Source organism: Psammomys obesus, unplaced genomic scaffold, assembly GCF_907164565.1.
Source record: "Psammomys obesus unplaced genomic scaffold, mPsaObe1.curated_primary_1811, whole genome shotgun sequence".
Lineage (NCBI taxonomy): Eukaryota > Metazoa > Chordata > Mammalia > Rodentia > Muridae > Psammomys > Psammomys obesus.
The window spans coordinates 8309579-8330360 of NW_026590663.1; the positions used below are offsets into that span (position 1 = coordinate 8309579).

The 20782-nt window shown below is 52.3% G+C and overlaps 1 protein-coding gene across 9 annotated transcripts in view; it reads left to right on the forward strand.

The window, feature by feature from the left end:
* The window catches only part of Ccdc136 (coiled-coil domain containing 136), a 30989-nt gene that overhangs the window by 2122 nt on the left and 8085 nt on the right, over nt 1–20782 (forward strand). For 3 of the 9 annotated variants that reach the window (XM_055608117.1, XM_055608109.1, XM_055608110.1), the window contains exons 3-15: nt 866–1108; nt 1192–1266; nt 7160–7480; nt 11390–11501; nt 12306–12474; nt 13648–13788; nt 14081–14239; nt 14718–14888; nt 15246–15422; nt 17210–17404; nt 17851–18075; nt 19404–19913; nt 20210–20431. In XM_055608117.1, the coding sequence (XP_055464092.1) occupies nt 866–1108; nt 1192–1266; nt 7160–7480; nt 11390–11501; nt 12306–12474; nt 13648–13788; nt 14081–14239; nt 14718–14888; nt 15246–15422; nt 17210–17404; nt 17851–18075; nt 19404–19913; nt 20210–20431 (2720 nt within the window). The remainder of the gene's footprint in view (nt 1–865; nt 1109–1191; nt 1267–7159; nt 7481–11389; nt 11502–12305; nt 12475–13647; nt 13789–14080; nt 14240–14717; nt 14889–15245; nt 15423–17209; nt 17405–17850; nt 18076–19403; nt 19914–20209; nt 20432–20782) is intronic. The other 6 variants (XM_055608114.1, XM_055608115.1, XM_055608113.1 and 3 more) reach the window with 5 other exon arrangements.

Genomic DNA, 20782 nt, shown 5'->3' on the forward strand with positions numbered 1-20782 from the left:
TTAACAGGATTGGAGAGTGGCTTAGCAGTTGCCCCGAGTTTGGTTCCCAGCACCCACATGGCACCTCACAACTGTCCGGAACTCCAGTTCCAGAGGATCGAATACCCCCTTCTGACCTCCAAGGGCACTGTGCACACGTGGTGGACAGACACACATACAGAGAAAACACATGTGTGCATTAAATAAGTAATTTTAAAGACTTTATTAAGATGGTAGACTATCTTTTATACATGAGTTCAGCCACAGACTGACCCTGAAAACCAACTCGAGTCAGCAGGAAAAAGTTGGGCCTCATGGCACCCAACAGGGAAATGAGAGGTGAAAATTCAAATTCCAAAAATGTATTTGATAGCATACATTTGAAAAGACTCCCAAATTTATCCAGTAAACAACTCCAAGTCATTTTCTTTTAATGATTTCCTTCTCCAGCTACAGACCAAGCCAGTGTTTATTATTATTAAAAGGCTAGTATCTTGCAAGCAACCTGGATGGTTTTTTTTTTTTTTTTTTTTTTTGTTTGTTTCTTTGTTTTTGGTCCCAGTGTTGCCTCATTTGGCCTAAACACAGAGCTTGTGTCTGAATGTCTGGAATGTCTGGACCCTTGCTTGACTCCTTGTCCCCAGCCATCAGACTAGAAGTGCCAGGTGTGGTCGTGCAAGCCTCTTGTAGCTGTAAAGGCAATAGATGTCTAATATTTGGCGCTTGGAAGTGTCAGAGGGTGCTTCCAGACTTGACCCACCAGAGCCTCCCCATGAGTTAGGTCCTGCTGGGGTGCCCCAGGGGACACCAGATGGCACTACTGTCCAGGCCTGGGGTGCTAAATGCAGGAAAGACTGCTGATGGGAATGGGTGCTGTCTCTCCTAGGGGAGGTGTTACTTCCAGCTCTGTATGAGGAGGAAGAGGAGGAGGAAGAGGAAGAGGTCGAAGAAGATCAAGTAGAGAAAGGAGTCAGTTTAGGCTCCCTGTCTGTGGGCAAGCACCGGGGCCTGAGCCTCACAGAGACAGAGCTGGAGGAGCTGAGGGCTCAGGTGCTGCAGCTGGTGGCAGAGCTGGAAGAGACCCGGGAGCTTGCTGGGCAGCACGCAGATGACTCCCTGGAGCTTCAAGGTGAGCGCCTGGGGCGGGGCAGGGTGCCTGCCCCGAGGCTCTGCGGCTCCCTGGTTCCAAAGCAGGTGTCTCTCTGACTACAGGGCTCCTGGAGGATGAACGCCTGGCCAGCGCCCAGCAGGCAGAAGTGTTCACCAAGCAGATTCAGCAGCTCCAAGGTACAGCCCTCGGGTCTAGACAGAGGGGCATTGGCCACCCTGCTCCAACAAGCCTAACTCAGCCACCTCTCTCCTCTCTGTCTTTTCTCACTCCTTCCTCCTTGCCCATTGTTCTCTTCTTCCCTTAATTTCCTGTCTTAACATTTCTCCATGGTGAGCCTGACCTCCTGTCTCCTGCCTGCCTATCTTTCATCTTCTTGCTGGGGTTCCTTCTTTCCCTTTTCTCTTCCTGGCCTCCTCCTTCACCCTGCATGCATCCCTGTTTGCTTTGTTCTCTGCCCAGGGCCAGGGCTGTGATCAAGGCCGAGGTCCAGGCTGTGTTTCTCTTTCTGGTCCCTCCAACGGTTAGGGGCAGGACTGGAGGACATGCCACGTGTCTTTGAAGGCAACATGAGAACCTGAGTCCATGGCCCCAGAGCCCAGGCGGTGAGGCAGGCGTCCCACATTCCATTGCACTCATACCAAATAAAGAGGGAGCTTCTGATGCTTCTGAGGGCTTCCGGAAGGCTTGGAGGATCTGCCCCAGAAAACAGCAGGGCCTCTGTGGGGAGAGCTGAGATCAAGCCAAATGAACAGCATAAATGGAGGGGAAAAAACGTCTGGAAGCCTTCCTGGAGAGAACAAGCGAATATGTAAGAGGAGGAGCAGAAGAGCAGAGTATAAGATGTAAGCAAAGGGAGAAGCAGGGAAGGTGGCAGAGAGAAGAAAAATGGCAGAGACGCCTAGCACAGGGAGGGCTTGGGGGGGGGTTCACATCATCTAAACTCCTGGGTTTAGCTTTACCATGTACAGATTTTCTTGTCTTAGAGAATCTAAGAGAATCTTAGTCAGAGTCTCAGCTTCTTGTCTGTAAAACAGGGCTAACTCATTTGTCTGTCGACTCTTTGTTGAGAACCTTTATATTTAAAGGACCAACAAAGAACCCAGCTGACTGAATCCCTGAAGAGTATGTTCCACAGCCAGGCGGGGTGGTACAGGCTCATTTGTAACCAAAGTATGTGGGAAGTAAAGGCAGGAAAATCAGGATTTTGATGCCAGCCTTGACTACAAGGTGAGTTCAAGGCTATCTGAGCTTCATGAGACCCTGATGTATTAAAACCTAACCAACCAAGTAACCGAAGCCAGGCGAGGAGGCACACAACTGTAATCCCAGCACTCAGGAGGCAGAGGCAAGAAGATCTCTAAGAGTTCGAGGCCAGCCTGGTCTATAAATTGAGTCCAGGACAGCCAAGGCTACACAGAGAAACCCTGTCTTCAAAACAACAAAACAAAAAGAAAAGGGAAGAGAAATAAATAAATCCTAAAGGAAAACATAAACAATCTAAGTTCATGTGGCAAAACAGGCAATACATGCATGAACTCAATATAGACGTGTGGTATGTGGACGGGGATAAAGTAGGTGTTAGGTAGTGAAAGCCCTCAAGATGATGGTGCTTGGCTTGAGTCATGGGAAAGATCTAGCCATGGATCTGAGAAGCAGAAGGAGCAGCAACTGTTGTGTTGGGGGCACAGCCAGGGTCATTCTGAAGTTCATGTGAAGGAAAGAGAAGTTTCCAAGAAGGCCAAGGTCTGGCTACAGCAGGCCTTTTAGGTCAGCTGACTGAGCTAGCTTTCATTGTAAGTGAAGTGGCCTCTGTGGGAGGTGTTTTCCAAGGCTGGGGGGACTGATATGTTTTATATTTTTAGCTTAGCTTTGCCTTTGCTTTGTCATGGGACTTGAATCCAAGATTTTTGTCAAATGCTTCCCACGGAGCAACAGCCCTAAACTTTTTACATTTTCAAAAGAGTTCTTTAGAATCCAGGAGGAGGGGGTGAGGCATGCTCGTGGTCCGTTTAACTGATTTTTTTCTTTTTTCCTTTTGGTTTTCTACACAGGGTTTCCCTGTGTAGCCTTGGCTGTCCTGGACTTACTTTGTAGGGTGGCCTCAAACTCAGAGATCTGCCTGCCTCTGCCTCCTGAGTGCTGGGATTACAGGCCTTTGCCACCGGCCTGGCCTGATTGTTTTCTTTAATTAGGGCGGTAGAAATGGAGATGGTTCAGAATGTATTTTGAAGGTGGAGCCTTCACGCACGGCCTTGCCGGGAGAAACTGGGTAAATACTGATACCTAATCGGCATGGAGAGCTTGGTAAGAAATTTGCTTGGGGGACTAGGGAAGCCATTTAAGTTTTTTTTGCTGGATGAGTTTGATGTTCAAGTGAGTATGTGAAGGAGGCATTTGGATGTATGAATCCGGAACTGGGGGAGAAGCAAGGGCTGGAAGTGAGATTCGGTAATTAATAGCATGCAGACAGTATTATAGTCTGTGGTGTGTGGACATTCAGTGACAAAAAGAGATAACAGAGGGGAGAGAAAGGGTCCACAGAGACGCCGACCTAACCAGAGGCCCAAGATAGTAGGAGGAATGGGAAAAGAGACGTGATAGGAGGAACACCTAACTTCATTCTGTCCCGAAACCAAGAGCAAAAAAGGCTTCAAGGCAAGAGGGGTGGCGGCAGGATCTTCAAGGCAAGATGGAGAACCAGGAGACATAGCAGACTGGATTGGGAATGGAGAGAGAACAGGAGGTCGGGTGGAGAACTGAGGGCAGATCACGGTGATGTTCATAAAGAGAAATAAGGGAAGGCGAAGTGAGGTCAAGGGAGAAGGTTTGTAAGGCCGCCTTGATCTTGTTTATACTGTGAAGGAAAGGGTCCAGTTGAGCCTAGTCAAGTTCCTGTCTTCCCGGTGCGGAGAAGGCTGAAAACATGGAAGACCAGGAAAGCAGAGTCGTGGCTGCATTTCTGCGGTCCCGGGGTGAGGGGCTGCGGGCCCCGCCCCCGGGGGAGCCAGAGCGAGACCTGTCCGTGCGCACGCGCGTTGCCCGTTTCCGCCAAGCGGGGGCGCTCGCGGCCTCAGAGGTACCTGGTGTTCAGAGGCGGTTCCGGCCGCGACAGGCCCCCCGGGGCGGCACCGGCCCGGAGGCGGGAGGCCCCCCTGGGAGACTGCTTGGTGGGGGGCCGCCGAGATGCAGGCCATAACCAGTAAGTGGGAGCTGCCTTCTGCGCCCCGCCGGCCGGCTCCCGAGCCCTCCGCCGCCCCGGGGGAACCCGAGGACCCGGGCGTCCCAACCGGCGCCAGCTCTTTGGAACCTGGTCCCTCCCTGCCTCTCCAACCCCTGCCCGGGCCGCCCCATCCAGCGCCCGGGGGGGGGCCTGGGCCGTCACTCCCCCCGCTCCCGCGGTCCCGAGCGAGGTTTGAGGACGCGCCGCCCAGGCCCCCGGGCCTTCACCTCGTCACAGTGACCAGTTGACACCTCCCCCCAGGCCTCCCTCCAACTGGACCGAGCTCGTCTAGCGCTCAGCCAGCCTCTCATACTGTGGAGGGTATTCGTGTTGTGGGGTGGCGTAGACAGGCTCCTCGTCTCTTGGCCATGAAGTTTCTGAAATGGGGCAACGTGCTGGTTTTGCTTCCGTCCTTTGAGAGGGGAAGCCGTGCCTAGAGACACAGTGCAGTGCCTGACGCTTCCTGAGGTGCCCTGTCCACCTACCATTGGTATCTGCCACCTATCCGAATGGGTCCTTTCTCCCTGCGTTCCTCCTCCCCGTACAGCTTGACACAGGCCGGTCTCAAACTCCTAGGCTCCAGAAATCCTCTTCCTCAGGCTCTAGAGGGCTGCCGCTACAGGCATGCACAACTGCGCCCTTGAATTTGGAGGAGGTGGGGGAGAGGCTAGGAAAAGGGAAAATGTGGATGTTTGGTAGAATGAGCAGAGGAGAGGGCGTCAGGGCGGCATAAAGTCCAGTTCCCTTTAACCCCTTAGGCCTGCTTCTGAGTTCTCACTGGAATGCCTTTAACTGTCCGCTTTTGAGTTGTTTTCACCCATTCCAAGTGGGTACTGCATCCAGAAATCTGAGACGCAAAACTGGATGTGGTGACTCCAGGCGGTAATCCCGTCCTTTGGGAGGCTGACACCGAGTGAGTTTGAGACCAGCCTGTGCCGCAGAATGAGACCCCTCCCTGTCTTAAAAACAACAAAACCTCAGATACTCCACAGAGTTGTGACACATTAGCTTTGCAAATTAAAATCTGTGCGTGATCCACGTGCAAAACGTAGAAATTGTAGAAACGGAGCAATGCCACTATGAGGTAAAGATGCCCGTCACAGGTTGTCCCTCTGCTCTAAGGCCATTGCTGTTTTTTTTAATGTATTTTCTGTGAATGTGTAAATGCACATGTGTGAACGTGAGTGTGCAGACGGGAGGGAGGGGTCAAGGTCAGTGTCTTCCTCAGTCATTCTTCCCCTTATTTTTGGTTCAGTCTCATTGAGCCAAGACCTCGCCGATACAGCTAAACTGGCAAGCTGATCTCTGTGTGCCTCCTACCCCCACTCCGCAGTCCCAAGGGCTAGCTAGGGTTACTGACTCACACCACCATGTCTGGGTTGTGTTTTTGTTTTTTAAGGTGGGGAGGTTAAGACAGGGTTTCTCTGTGTAGCCCTGACCATCCTGGACTCACTTTGTAGACCAGGCTGGCCTCAGACTCACAGAGATCCGCCTGCCTCTGCCTCCTGAGTGCTGGGATCACAGGCGTGCTCCACCGCGCCTGGCGCCTGCATTTATCTATCTATGTATATGGGTGCTTTGTCTGCACGCACACTTGCACACCAGAAGAGGGCACCAGCATTATAGAAGGTTGTTAGCCACTCTGTGGGTGCTGGGAATTGAACTCTGAACCTCTGGAAAAGCAGTCAGTGCTCCTAATGGCTGAGCCACCTCTCCAGTCCATGTGTGGGTTTTTCTATGGGTGCTGGGGATCAGAAGTCTGGCCCTTATGCTTACCGGCAAGCGCTTTTCCCAGCCTTGAAGCAACTGCTCTTTATGGCTTTGGGCATAGGTCTTTTTAGACCTTTCTGCTGTATCTTTCAGTGTTTATGTTGTATAGTAACTGACTTGTTTTTCTTTCTAGATAATATATTATGGAAACACTTTCATATCTTTCCAGTTAGTAAAAAGGTTTATGTGGACATAATGTTTTTGGAGATCTAACTAACAATTGGCTTGTGCTAAGGCCCTTTGATTCAGACAGTTAAAGCTATCAGTCACCATGTAGGTTTTCCATGTTTTATTATCTTATGATAGATTTCTTTTTAAATTTGACCTTGGCTTACAAGTGCTGTCTTGTAACCTGTGCTTATGGGGAATTTGGGGTAAGGGGGACCTCTGAGGCCCTGTATTTCCTAAGCTCCCAGGACAGATAAGTGAAAACCCTCTGCAAGGTTTTTAGCTATGGAAAAAAATAATAGGTAGATAACAAAAACATGACAGGTAGCTAACATACTACCTATTAGGTAGGTATTTTGTGTTGTTTTGTTGAGATAGAATATCTAGCTCAGGCTAGACACAGATTCACAACACAGCTGAGAATGACCTTGAATTTCTGATCTTCCTGTTTCCAGCTCTCAAGTCTGGAACGACAGGTGTGAGTTGCCACACATAGTGGGTTGGGTTGGGTTTTAAACTGTCGAGTGATTCTTTAGCACTTTTAATACATGCATACATATATATGCATACAAATAGGTTTCCTTATAGCATTTCCATGCATATGGCACTGTACTTGTTTTCATAGCATTTCATACTTTTTTTTTTTTTCACACTAGCCCACATGCTAGTGATGTGTGAGGCCTCAAAGTCTGCCTTTCTGCCACATTCTCCTCCAAAGACTTACTCTGTTTCCGAGTCGGGCATCCTTTGGTTCTGTGCGGTAGGACACCCAGCTTCTCCCGTCCGATCCGTAGTGAGTCTCTGTTGAACGCTCCGCTTCTAGAATGTGCTGGGGTCGAGGCTGGGGTCGAGGCTCGGGTCTCCCACCTGTCTCCCACCTGTCTCCCTGACCGCCAGGCTTTGGTTTGCAGGCGAGCTGCAACATCTGCGGGAGGAGATCTCCCTGCTGGAGCGCGAGAAGGAGACTGAGCTGAAGGAGATCGAGCAGGAGCTGCACCTGGCCCAGGCGGAGATCCAGAGCCTGCGCCAGGCGGCGGCCGACTCCGCCACGGAGCACGAGAGCGATGTGGCGTCCCTGCAGGAAGACCTCTGCCGTCTGCAGAATGAGCTGGACGACATGGAGCGCATCCGGGGGGATTACGAGCTGGAAATTGCCTCACTCCGGGCAGAAATGGAACTGAAGACTTCTGAGCCATCTGAATTGAGCGTTTCGGACTTCTCTGGGATACAAGGTATGTGATCCCAGGGTCTTCACAGGGTCCGCGAAGGAGAGGGCGCCACAGAGAGGAAGGTGGTGGAGGAATATTGTGGATCATGGATCATGCATTAGAAACCTCTAGGAAAAACCCCTCGGGCTTGCTTCCAGACTGAGAGAAAAACTCAGCCATTACGTAACCAGTCCACGGCGCTGTAAGAATTCGTGCCGGGAAGGTGTTTCCTGGAGATTCTTAACAGAGAGCTGTTGGGTACTTGTTGATTTGACGATGGGAAGGTCCTCTGGAGGAGACTGTCCAGGTCTGGGGTGGACACAGAAGGACCTGCCACCTTCGGAAACCCTTCCTGCTCCCGTGGCATCAGGGCTATTTGCCTGAACCTGCTTAGACCCAGAATGCCAATTCTTGGGTGCATTTAGCCCTCCCCAGAGTAGGAACTTTGGGAGGCGACAAATCAGAGCACAGGGCAGCTGGCGAGGAAGAAAGCTTATTTCTGGTAATGCACGTGGTACTCAAAAGCTCCCAGCCCTGTGTTCGGACCATCTCCCAGCTAGTTGCTAGGATTCGTGACATCAGAGGGGTTGCCTTTTATTCTAGCCTGGATTTATGATCTGGGTACAATGGAGGCCCTATATTTGTCCAGGTCAAGCGGAGACAGTCAACAAGGAAATCAAAGAACTGCAAGTTTTCCCAGCTGCTTTATGCTCTTCAGAAGTGCCTGTGGACTAGCGGTGCTCAGACGGCAGGGGGAAATGGCACAGCTAGAGTAGACCTAACCTGAGGCTCACTGGGGTAGCAGGCCTGTCTTAGTGAAGTTATAATCTAACTCCAAGCTGCATTTCTTTTTTTAAAAAAACATTTATTTTACATATATATGAGTAGCGTATCTGCATGTACACCTACACACCAGAAGAGGGCATCGGATCCCAGTATAGAAGGTTGGGAGCCACCATGTGGTTGCTGGGAATTGAACTCAGGACCTCTGGAAGAGCAGCCAGTGCTCTTAGCTGCTGAGCCGTCTCTGCAGCCCCTCCAAGCCTCATTTCTATATCTGGAACATGGAACCCACGTGGCTAATACAGCCTTACAGCAGGGTGGGACACTGGAACAGAAGAGGGGCCTGAGGGAAACAGAGAAACCTGGCTGCTACATGGAGTTAATTGTAATGTGTCGTTGCTGGTCATGACAAGGAGGTGATGGTCGCATAAGACGCTTCACAGCTGACGACCCTGGGCGAGAATTCTCCCAGGGAATGTTGTACTGGCTTATAAATAAAAGATTGTGTTTTTTTTTTGTTGTTGTTTTTTTTTTTTTTTTTTTTTTTTTTTTTTTTTTTTTTTTTTTTTTTTGTAAGTTAATCTAAAACTATTCTAAAATAAATTAGAGGTTTATTTAAGCAGGAGATCTTATGCAGGGCTATTTCAAGGATTTAATGAAGGTCAAAACCATCAAGTCCAATACTTCGTGGACAGTTAGTTCTCACTCTTTCCTTTGGTAATCTTCAGTAGTATAAGAACATCTTTTTAAAATTTAGTTATTTAATTATTTGAGACAAGTCTCTCTACATAGCCCTCGCTGTTCTAGAATTTGTCCTGTAGACCAGGCTGGCCTTACACTCGCAGAGGCCTGTCTGCTTCTGCCTCCCACATGCGCAGATGTACATGTGCCTCGGTGCCTGGGCCCATGTTAAGAACCTGACGTTAGAAGTGATGTTCAGGGATGTGGCTCTCCTGGCAAGCAGCGTGTCTTCTCCTGAGGCCAGCTAGTGTCGCTTACCTGTCGGTGCAGTGTGTGCTGGTGTGTGCGCAGTAGCAGCCTGGGGCAACGTGCTGTCCGCCTCTGTCAGCGTCTGTCTTACCTTTTTTGGGACAGGCTCTGTCATTTGAACCCGAAGCTTACCACCTTGGCTACTCCGGCTCACTAGGGAGCCCCGCAGTCCTCTGGTCTCCACCTCAGAGCTGGGGTTATAGGTCTAAGCCGCCGTTTCTGACTTCTTATAGAGCTCCTGGGAATCTGAACTCTGGTCCTCACGTCTACACAGGCAAGCACTTGACCCGTTCAGCAACCTTCCCAGCCTCAGGATATTATTATTATTTTCTTTAAATATTTATTTGCTTTTATTTATAGGCACATGTGTCTGTGTCTGTGTGTCTGCCACATGTTTGGGTAACTGCTGAGTCTAGAAAAGGGCCCTGGATCCTCTAGAGCTACAGTTACAGGCGCTTATGAGCCAGAGTTGTGGGCGCTGGGACCTTTTTATTGATTCTTTGCAAGTTCCATGCCATGCACCCCAGTCCCACTCATTCCCATCCCCTCGTACCCACCCTCTGCCTTCGCAACCTCCTTCCCCAAATTAAAAGCACATGGCCAACCAACCACAAAGCAAGAAAATATCTCATTGTGGAAGCTGTAGTGTGTCACAGTGTGGCCCACAGAACATCCCTCTGTCCACACGTCTTCCATTGCAGATGTTCATTGCAGTGAATCATTGGTCTGGGTCAAGATCTGTGGCTTTTGTGACACCAATATTGGATCCGCACCGGGACTCCTCCCAGTTGTCCTGTTGTTGCTCTGTGTCATGGAGATCCTGCAGCTGGGACACTAGGACATGTCCCAACTGTTTTCATATGATACACATTTTAGGGTGGGCCAATTCAGAGCCCTGGGTCTGGGCCTGGGTGGTAGCAGAGCTGGTCAGCCGCCAGCTGTCCCTTCCCCACACCACCAGGGCAAGCTCTCCATCATTGCTCTGGACAGGCTACCCAGTGCGGCCATCAGGAGGAGGCAGGGCCAGCTCTCCAGCTCACATATGCCCTGGGCTGACTCACATGGACCCATGCCTCCAGAGCCAGCTCCACTGTGCTGCCCAGTCAAGACGTGGGGCCCACTCTGCCACGTGCTGCAGCCTGTGAGGGGCAGGGCCAGCTCTCCCAGCAGGGCCCCACACCTCCCCTGGACAGCACAGGGCTGGCCCTGGTTGAGGGGGTTGAGCCAGCCCTGAGGACGAGAGCACAGGAGAGCTGTCCCCACCACTTTTCTGCTGTGAGATGGTGTGGGTGTGCGTGTGGGGCTCTCACCTTTCCCCCTCACCACCTGTGCCAGTCAGGAGAGCTAGCTCTAAGGGCCTGGGAGTGGGAGAGCTAGCCCTGCCTGCCCGTTCACTGGCGATAGAACTTGGGAGAGCTCGCCCAGCACCTCACCTGGGCAACACAGTGGAGCTGGCCTTGATGCCGAGGGCGTGAGCCAGCCCCGAGGGTGTGAGAGCAGCAGCTCTCCTAAAAGCTGAACCATCTTGCCAGCCCTGTTGGTTCTTATTCATAAAGAGATAAAACTTGGGTATTTGTAACAACTGGGGAATTTCAGCCAGACCTCCTCTCTGATCTAATGCTTGAGAAGACAAGTTTAGGTTGGGATAGCCTTCTCTTTCAGCAAATGAGGGGAAATGGATTTCATGGTCGTGTGCTAGCTGGCAGGCATAGGGAGGCCCTAGATTTTATCCTAAGCACCATTCCTTCCCACCAAAACAAACAAAAACCTCACAAAGACTATTTCTGTGTGTCCAGGACATTGTGTTCAGCGTGAAGATAAAGGAAGTAAAGGAAACTCAGAATGTGTGAGCAGGTTTTCTCTGAAAGGCAGGTCTGGGCAGGGGCAGCCGGCCGGTCACATCTCGCAGGGTTTTGTACTGAAGGCGTCGTGAAGATACAGCTCTGCCTCAGGGGGAGAGTGCTTGCTAGTGGCGTGAAGCTCTGTCTGATCCCCAGTACCACATAAAAAGACAGGCTTGGTGGCTCAGACTTGTAATCCCAGCACTCAAGGTGGGAGCGGGAAGATGTGAAGTTTAAAGTCACAGAGCAGCCGAGGCTGCCTGGTTCCGTCCACTGAGGACACGCTCACCACTCTCCTCTCTTCTGCTTCTTCCTGCAGAAGAGCTGCAGCAGCTTCGGGAGCGCTACCACTTCCTGAACGAGGAGTACCAGGCCTTGCAGGAGAGTAACAGCAGCCTGACGGGGCAGCTTGCCGAGCTGGAGAGTGACAGGTAACCGTGCAGAGCCCTTCCAGAGGCAGAGGCGCGCCCGGTGTGCGGCCCTCCCAGGAGCAGGCGCACAGCGCCAGCAAGCAGTGTCAGCTAGTTACGTGAGCTCTACAGTGCAGTTCTCCTCCGTTCTTAGAGTCCAGCTGGCTCGCTTTTTAAAAAAGTAGTATTGATTTCTTTATTTTACGTATAAGACTGCTGAATCTGCATGCACACCGCCATTCCAGAAGCCGGCATCAGATCGAATTGTAGGTGGTCACACTTCGTGTGGGTGCTGGGAACTGAACTCAGGAGCTCTGGAAGGGCAGCCAGTGCTCTCACCCACTGGGCCATCTCTGCAGCCCCAGCTCGGCTTTGTGTTACAGTGATAACGCTAGCCCAGCTGGATTCAGTCTGCTGGCAAGGGCACTGGTTCTCAGCCTTCCTACGCTGCGGCCATTAGCACGGCTCCTCACAGTGTGGCGACGCCTCATAACCGCGGCTCTGCTGCTGCCGTGAACCGCATGGAAACACATGACATTGCAGGCTGTCTGGAATGTGACCCCCAAGGGTTCGAGACCTGCAGGTTGAGAACCACTGGCATAGGCACCAGGTTGGAGGTGTCGTGACACCTGAACCAGCCTTGAAACCAGCGAGGTCAGTCATCCTCAGATGTCCCAAAGCTAGAATGCCCGCAGTGAGGTTTGTATGCTCTTCTGACGCGTTGTCTGAGAGGCAACGCACAGCAGAGGCTCTCTAGTGACTTTGGTCTAGCCTGGAAACACTGGGCAGAGCTGCTCCCAATATAGCCTGGGCTCTGGCTTACAGGACACGGAGAGCAACAGAACGATGGTTGGAATCCCAGATTCTAAGGAATGTGGTGTCAGCAGAGTCGCAGACGTCAGAGCTGGATTTCCCAGAGCCTGACCCGCACATGCAGCTTTTGCGCCAGCAACTGCTGGGAGCTGAGGAACAAATGCAGGACATGCAGAACAAGGTAGGCCGCAGAGGCTGGGGGGCAGGCTTCTGCCACCACGTCATCCACTCTCTCCTGGCCTGCAGGAGGGTCCCGGCAAGCAAAGGAGCCGCGCACTGTGGCGGGGCTGCTGTCCTGAGGTCTTGCCTGACTGCTAGCTATGTAGCATGAGATGGCATTTCCATCAGAACAATGGCCAGCTGTTTGGCAGTGGCCCATGCAGTTGTATGGATGCTGAAAAGTTCTCCCCCTGCCAGTGTTGTGGCATGTCACTGAATGTGTGTGGTGGTGCTCGTGCAAAGAAGCCTTCTGAGTGAGAAGCGGCCAGCTGTGCGAAGGTGTACCGCCTATAGTTACACAGCACAACGAGTTGGTGAAAAGTGGCTGCTAAGATTTTGTGTTTCTACTGCACTGTACTTTTATTTTTATTTAAGAAGTATTTCTCCAGAAAAACAAAAGCAAAAAAAATGTGCATTATAAAACAGGATGTACGGGCTGCAGAGACGGCTCAGAGGTTAAGAGTACTGGCTGCTCTTCCAGAGGTCCTGAGTTCAGTTCCCAGCACCCACATGGTGGCTCATGACCATCTGTAATGAGATCCGGTGCCCTCTTCTGGCTTGCAGGTGTCCACGCAGTGTCCATGCAGGCAGAATACTGTATAAATCAATAAATCTTTAGAAACAAAACAAAACAAAAAAACAGGATGCCAGGTGTGGTTGGCACATAGCTGTTATCCCAGCACTCGGGAGGCAGAGGCAGGCAGATCTCTGAGTTCGAGTCCAGCCTGGTCTACAAAACAAGTCCAGGACAGCTAAGGCTACACAGAGAAACCCTGTCTCGAAAAACAAACAAACCAGGATGCCATATTATGGTGACAGCATCTTCAAATACCTCCTATGCATCACCTCTATTAATGGCATCATCTCCTTTCATGCGTGGTTCATTCTCAGGGTGTATGTTAGCACCGTAGGAGCAATGCAGCATGCTCACAGACACACATGGCACACTTAAGTAAATTTGTGTAAGTGTACTCTGTTGTGGCCACACGGTGATCCAGCAGCCGAACGACAAGGTTCTGGGCGTGAGTCTGTTGTTAGGGAGACCTGACTATGTCTAGTGAAGGAGTGCCGTATTTCCCTGCTCCTAGTGTGTGTGTGTCGTGGAGCAGAAGTCAGCCTGTTCTGTTTCCCACAGTGTAAAAGCCTGTGCTCTGAGCTGGAGGAGCTGCAGCACCACCGCCGGGTCAGCGAGGAGGAGCACAAGCGGCTACAGCGGGAGCTCAAGTGTGCCCAGAACGAGGTGCTTCGGTGCCAGACCTCCCACAGCGTAGCCCAGGTAAGCCTGCTAGGGAAGGGCCGCAGGCCCAGAGTCACCGCCTCTGGGAAGGCTGGCCGTTAGGAGTGAGGCCGGCCTCCACTGACGCCTGTCCTGTGACCAGAACCCAACCGAGGTCCCAAGCCCCTGCTTATAGCAGCCACATAGCATGTAGAAAGGTGTCGCTATTGTCTTCATCGTGGAAGAAATCCAGCCGTAGATCCAAGGTCTCTGTACCAGAAAGTGCCCCAGAGGCCTGGACAGGGCATGCTGCTGCCAGAGAGTAACCGCTCTACCCGCCTCCCCACTGCAGAACGAGGAGCTGAAGAGCAGGCTCTGTGCCCTGCAGCAAAAGTATGATGCTAGCCAGGATGAACACTGTGAGCTTCTGAAGGTGCAGCTGCAGCTTCAGAATGAGCTCCGGGAGCTCAAAGTCACCAGAGCCTGCGCCGTAGAAAGCCAGAGCGAGAAGGTAGCAGCGCCAAAGGCGAAGGGGCAGCGAAGGGGCCAAGAGCAGCGGGCTGAGGTTTTGGGGGCAATGTAAATAACAGTAGCTCCAGAGCTGGGGAGATGGCTTTTGGTAGACTGACTCTTCTGTCCGTGGGCTCCTAGAGTTAACCCCTACCACTGGAACAAAACAAAAAGAGATTTTTTATTATTATTATTTATTTATTTTTGTTTTGGAGCCTACTGTGGTGGAACATATCTGTAATGACAGAACCAAGAAGGGAGACTCAGGGGTTCAAGGCCAGTGCCAGCTACATAGCCTGGCTTACATGTGCTTGTAAACAAACAAGCCAGTGGGAAGCTGGCTCCTTCAAGTACTGCATAGGTGGAGGATGACTGGCAGGCGAGAGGAGGAAGTAGATTCTCAGGTGGTCAGTGGCTGAGTCAGGAGAAGAGCAAGGTCCTGAAACCCAGTGCCACTACCCAGAGCCTCCTGCATGCAGGAGTTAATGTGCCGGCTCCAGAAGCTGCAGGCCCAACACCAGAGCAGCATTTGTGAGAAGGAGAAGCTGCTGGAGGCGCAGCATCACCTGCAGGACAAGCTCCGTTGCCATGAGTCAGAGCTGCAGCACCTCCGAGGCTTGGTGGACTGCTTGCGAGAAAAAAACGAGAAGGTAAAAGGAGGGCCGGGCCAGGAGCCGGCAGCTGGGCAGGGCCTTCCGTGAGGGTGAGCTCAGCATGGGGCTGCAGGAGCTGTGTGCAGGAAGTGCTGAGGTGGACCAAACAGTGTAGGCTGCTGCTTTCGAGCTCTCCACACTTCCTCTTGTTTTAAACTGGAAGTCGGTCTGCAGAAAGGAGTCCTGTAGCCTCCTTCCTTCCTGAGGAAGTCTCACAGCGTGAGACAGGGTGTCAAGCCTGTCCAGGTCTCCCTGGCTGGGACGGAGTCAGGGTTGGGAAGCTCAGGGCAGACAGGTGCAGAGTGAGGCAGTAGGCATAGGAGGGTACGTGGGGTGACGCCAGCCTCCCTCCAGAACACAGGGATGCACGCCCAGCTCCAGGAGATGAAGGGGCTGTATCAGTGCAGCAAGGAGGAGCTGGAGCGGCAGAAGCACATGTATGACCAGCTGGAGCAGGACCTGCTGCTCTGCCAGCAGGAGCTGAGCGACCTCAAGTGCAGCCAGTCCTCCTGTGAAGACGAGGGAAGCAAGGTACTTGAATGCAGAGAGCTGAGTGCTGCTGCACCAGCTGGGGACAGAGGGTGCACACAGGCAAGGGAGGAGGCCACCCAGCAGACGGCAGAAGACAGGCAGACCGTGTCCGGTGTCTTTAAAACACTTGATCTTGAGCTTGACCTGAGTAAGAGCCGGAGCGCTCATGGGTAAGAGCACCCGTTTTCCACGTGACCCGTGCACACATGCATTTCCACCCTGGATTGTAACTGTGCTGATGTCTCAGCATTTGCAGGGAGGAGCACACACATAGGCCCCTCTGTGCCCAACTAATGTGAAAGGGTGGGGCCAGATTTCAGAAGCAGACTGCACTCGAGCTCCTTAGGGGTGGGGTCTGCACCCAGAGCATGGATTGAGTATTCGAAGAACCAGTGCTCCTTTGTGATGTAATCAGACTTGGAGTAGATTCTCAAATCTTGAATTTTACTTTCTTCAAACTGAACAAAATGTGGGGGGAGGCTGTGGAGAGAGGCGCCGAGACAGCTCATTGTGTGGACTAGGTTACCCCTGAACTTGGGGCGGCCTCCTGCTTCCACCGCTATTGCTCAGGTTACAGCCATGTACTGGGCTTGGTACAGAGCGATATTTTTGTCTCACTTTAAAAAAACAAATAAATGGTGGCAGTGATAACTGTGGGTTTAATTACTTTATCTGTGATGTATAAAATGTCAGCCAGCCATTGTCAGGCACCTTGCAGAGCACTGTCAGCTCCCGATTTCTGATAGGAACTGGAAGGGCGTGGCCCCTGGGAGAAAAGGCAGAAGAGTCCTGGAGATGGTGAGGCTGGTCCCCCATGCACCTGGGCCGCTCTGGCTCCTGCCTTTCCCAACAGCAGACTGTGTCCCTAGGGTCAGGCTCATGCCTGAGAGGATTGGGAAGGCCACAGTCTGGTTGCTGTGGTGCTCCCAGGGCTTGCCCTTTGCCTGCTTTCCTCACTCAGTAGAGAGATGCCTGGACCCTCGATTTGCTCAGTACCTCTTTCAGTGGGAAAGCTTGTGAGAAGTGAAGGGCACAGTGCTGGAAAAGCCTTTGAAATCTTCCATGGTTTTAAAGACCTGGTTTTGAGAGTCATAGGATAATATAGTTTTAATCCAAGTTCAGCAGTAACTCAGATTTTTCTAAAGGTTTCACAGTATTATTAAGACTAGGAATGTAGGGCTGGAGAGATGACTCAGCGGTTAAGAGCACTTGGCTTCTCTTCCAGAGGACCTGGGTTCAATTCCCAGCACCCACTGGGAATTGGCAGCTCCCAACTGTCTGCAACTCCAGTTCCAGCGGATCTGACACCCTCAGACAGACATATACACAGGCAAAATGCCAAAGCATGTAAAAATGTAAAATCATTAAAAAAAAGACCAGGGATGCAGCTCAGTGATAGAGCACTGACCTAGGATTCATTAGGCCCGAGGTTCAGCCTCCAGTATGAGTGGGGATAAAAAATTGAGCCTAAAACAATGGACAGTTAAAACATAGTTGACAGAGAGGCTTGATCTGGAGCTCCCTGCAGTGCGGGGAGATGGAGCTGCTGTCCGCAGGGAAGGGTGGAGAGATCATGGGTTCCCAGACCACCTTCTGAGGGGACTGGCACATGAGACTTAGAACATGGGCATTGAGAGTTCACAACAGACTGCTCAAGAGTGCCGACGGGGTCACCCCTTAGCGGGGAGGTCAGGCCGACTGAACGGGGAAGCCAAAGACCCTGCTAAGACACGGGAGGCCCCGGAACACACCCTCCACAATAACCGTGCCCACACCCTCCCCCACAGTGTGATGCTCTGCTGTCCAGGCTGACAGAGTTGCAGGACAAGTTCAAAGCCAGCCAGCAGGAGATGGGGCACTTGCAGATGGAGCAGTGTGAGCTCCTGGAAGACCAGAGGAGGCTGCAGGAGGAGCAGAGCCAGCTGCAGGAAGAGCTGCACAGGCTCACGTTCCCGCAGCCCAAGTGTGGCCTCCTGCAGAAGGTACTTGTTGCCAGGGCGAGGCCATTGGTCAGGGCTAGCTGCTCTGACAAGCTTCCGGGTACAGCTGCCCGTGAGGAAAGTAAAAGGGAGGAAGTGAGCATTTTCCCTTCTTGGCCAGCCGCCTCTTCCTTTCTCTCTTTTCCCCACAGAGCTGATTTGGGTTTTTTCTTCATGAGGGCTTTAAACCTTAAAATACACTATATTCTGAAATCTGTGCAACGTTACGTATTTAGATGTTTGGACCATCTGGAGGAAGGGCACCTGAAATCACTTTGTGAACTGTAAAATATATCCATACATAAGAATCTCTTTCATTTAGTTAGCAAAGCTCCATAGAAAGAGCCCCTTTCCCAGAAGGGCTGTGAAGCAAGAAAGAGCCGGACCCCTGGGGCACAGGAGGGACGTTTTCCTAGTAATCGTCACTTTCCTTCCTCTGCTCTACTCAGAGTCAGGAGCTGCTCTCAAAGTTGCAAGACCTCTGTGAAATGCAGCTGCTCTACCAAAGCATGCAGGAAGAACAGAGGAAACTGATACAGAACCAAGAGAGCATGCTAAAGGAACAGTTAGAGGCGCACAGAGAACTTCGAGGTTTCAAAGAGAACAATTTCCAGGAAGTGTTGGCAAAACCTCATGATGCCAAAGGGCCTAAGTCCTCTGGTTGTGAGTCTAAGGTAACCGCAGCAGAAGGAAGGGATGTGGTTCTCATGAATCCAGCTGTGTGGCCGGGAATGGGGGCTCTGTGAGAGAGAGTGAGGAAGGCCTGCGAGATAGGAAGCAGGAGGAGAGGCTGAAGCCCTGCCCTGCGCTAATCAGGGTCCTCCATGGGCCCCAGGGAGCCCCGAGGACCTCAGGCCCACGCTTCAGGTGCTGTTTGGAATTACGGATGGTTGAGTTGTAAGAGCTGACACAGTGCAGGTGACGCAGAAGTCTGTCTGACCTCGGGACTCTGTCCTGTCCTGTCAACATGGCGTTCTCCAGGCACGCGGCTAATCCAGGGTTTGATCCCTTTGGACTGGCCCTGCGTGCGTCACTTTTCTCTGTGTGAGCTGGAAAGTTTACTTCTCCCTTTTCAGTGTTTATAACCTTTTGAGTCCCCATGAACAAATCTGGCCCCAGTCATCTCTGAAGAAGGCAGCAGCAGCAGGCAGCTGTGTGGCCCTGACCGCACTATTTTATTGAACCTTGGTGCTGCTGTCAGGGCCAGGTCACAAGCGCTGAACAGACAATCCTGGATTCACCAGCACTGCCATGCGCTCATGCCCATGAGGTAAGATAGGCAGAAATTTCTATACAACTCTGTTCAGAGCTGGAGAGTAAGTTTGACCCGAGGCCCCAGTGTCAGCAAGAGCACATAGACCATCTTAGTTCAGGCTGAGACTACCAGGATTACCATGAACAAGGAGAATAAGGAAATAGCAGGAATCTAAGCTGTTGGACTTCCTGGTCAGTCCAGGGATGTCAGATCTCCAGGCTGAAACCTGGTTAACATAGAGACTGCGAAAACCTCAAGGCCAGATACAGAGTCAGGCGGAAGGCACAGGGACCCTGATTCAAAGCCTGCTGCATCTTCCAAGGCAAGACTTCACATCACATGTTAGCAGCTGGGCTAGCTTTACCGTGAGGGGTGGGGAGAGGACGAACCTAAAGATCCGGTTAGTGAGTGTGCGTGATTGAAGAGGACGCTGTGGTAGGGAGCCAGGGTGTCCTCAGACCCACCTCCGCAGCTTCGAGGAGGAAGCTACGCCGGGGTACAACAACCAGCAGAAGCAGAAACCCCCAAACCACCTAGTATCTGCTCTGAGGACATTTTTCCAAAGGAGCAGAAAGCTGGCATAGGCGTCACTGTGGGTTAGACCAGAGACACAGGCCTTGTGAGGTTCAGGTGTGTGCACGCTTCCTCAGGTGAGCACGAGTGTCTGCCCTGGGGGAGGGGCAGCTGAAAGGACCGGAGTGTCTCAGAGTAACAGTGATGTCTCCTACTCCCCCGCCTCCCCCCTAGTTCAAGGTGCTCATGGAACAGCTGCAGGCTCTGCAGGTGCTCTATGACACCAGTCAGAGGCAGCAGGAGCTACTGCAGCGGGAGCACGGGCGGCTCCTGGAGGAGCGGAAGAGGCTGCAGGCTGAGCTGCAGCTCTGCATGGAGGAGATACAGCTGCTCCAAGTTCAGTCCCCCACCATAAAAATGAGTCTTGAGGCGTACAGGAAGAACTCGGGCAGCACGGCCCAGAGCAACGAGAGCTTCCACAGGAGCTATGACAGCACCCTGGAGGACAACAGCGGAGGCTACGAGAGGAGTTACGTCAGCTCCCGGCCCAGCGACGAAGTCTTCCTCAGGAGCTACGAGAGCAACAGCACTTTTAACGAGCCCTATCAGCAGAGCTACCGGTCCAGCAACACGAGTGTTGTCTATAAGACGAGCTACGGCAGTGCGGCCAGTTCTGAAACACTCCACAAGAGTTACGTCAGCAGCAATGCTGACGAGGAGCCAGCCGAGCCTCAAGACTTGGAGGTAACCATTGCCAGATGATTGGCCAGACAGGGAGGATGGGCTGCTGTCTCTGAGAGAAGCATCGCCAGGGGAAGGGCATACTAGGAGACAGGGGTGGGGTCAAAGCTGGCCGGAAGACCCCCCTGCCTCCCCACCCTCCTGACAGAGGCGGCTCAGGACTCTGAAGAGTCAGGCTGTTCTTTCTGGGAAGAAGCACAGCCTCCCTAGCAGTTCCAGGAAAGGGCCCCGCTCAGTGTAGGTAGGACAGCCATCACGGGTTTCTTGGAGTTCCGTCATTGCCCCCCAACTCTCTGCAGCGCTTTGAGGAAACAGTGGCCAAGGTGCTGACCAAGTTGCAGGCAGTGAAGGCCCTGTACCAGGTGAGCCAGGAGGAGCACGGCCACCTGCAGGAGCGGATGAACAAGCTGCTGGCCAAGCAGAGAGAGCTGAAGTGCGAGCTGGAGTGCTGTGAGAAGGAGCTAAGAGAGTGCATGGAGAGCCTGGGGAAGCCTGCGGGCCCCCAGAGCGACAGGTGTGAGGTAACTGCAGCCAGGGCGGAGTTAGGGACTGAGGCAGGGAGTGGGGTGCGGGCCAGGAGGCCAGGCAGTCCGCTGCACCTGGCGGGCATTGCTCAGGTGAAGGCCGCTCCAGTGTTCATTGCGCTGTGACCTTCTGGCCAACCAGTCTACATTCTCGGCATTACTTTCTCCCCTCTGCTGCTGCTTTTCCCTCTTCTGCTCTGTGCCTCATGGGCACTTGAATGGTTCAGGTTGTGTTGTTTGTTTTTTGACTTGCCAATATTTTTTTATCATTTTGAGAGCATTGTCTTTTTATTCCTCCCCCAGCTAGATTATATGCACTTTGAGGACAGGGCTCTGAGCAGTCATGGT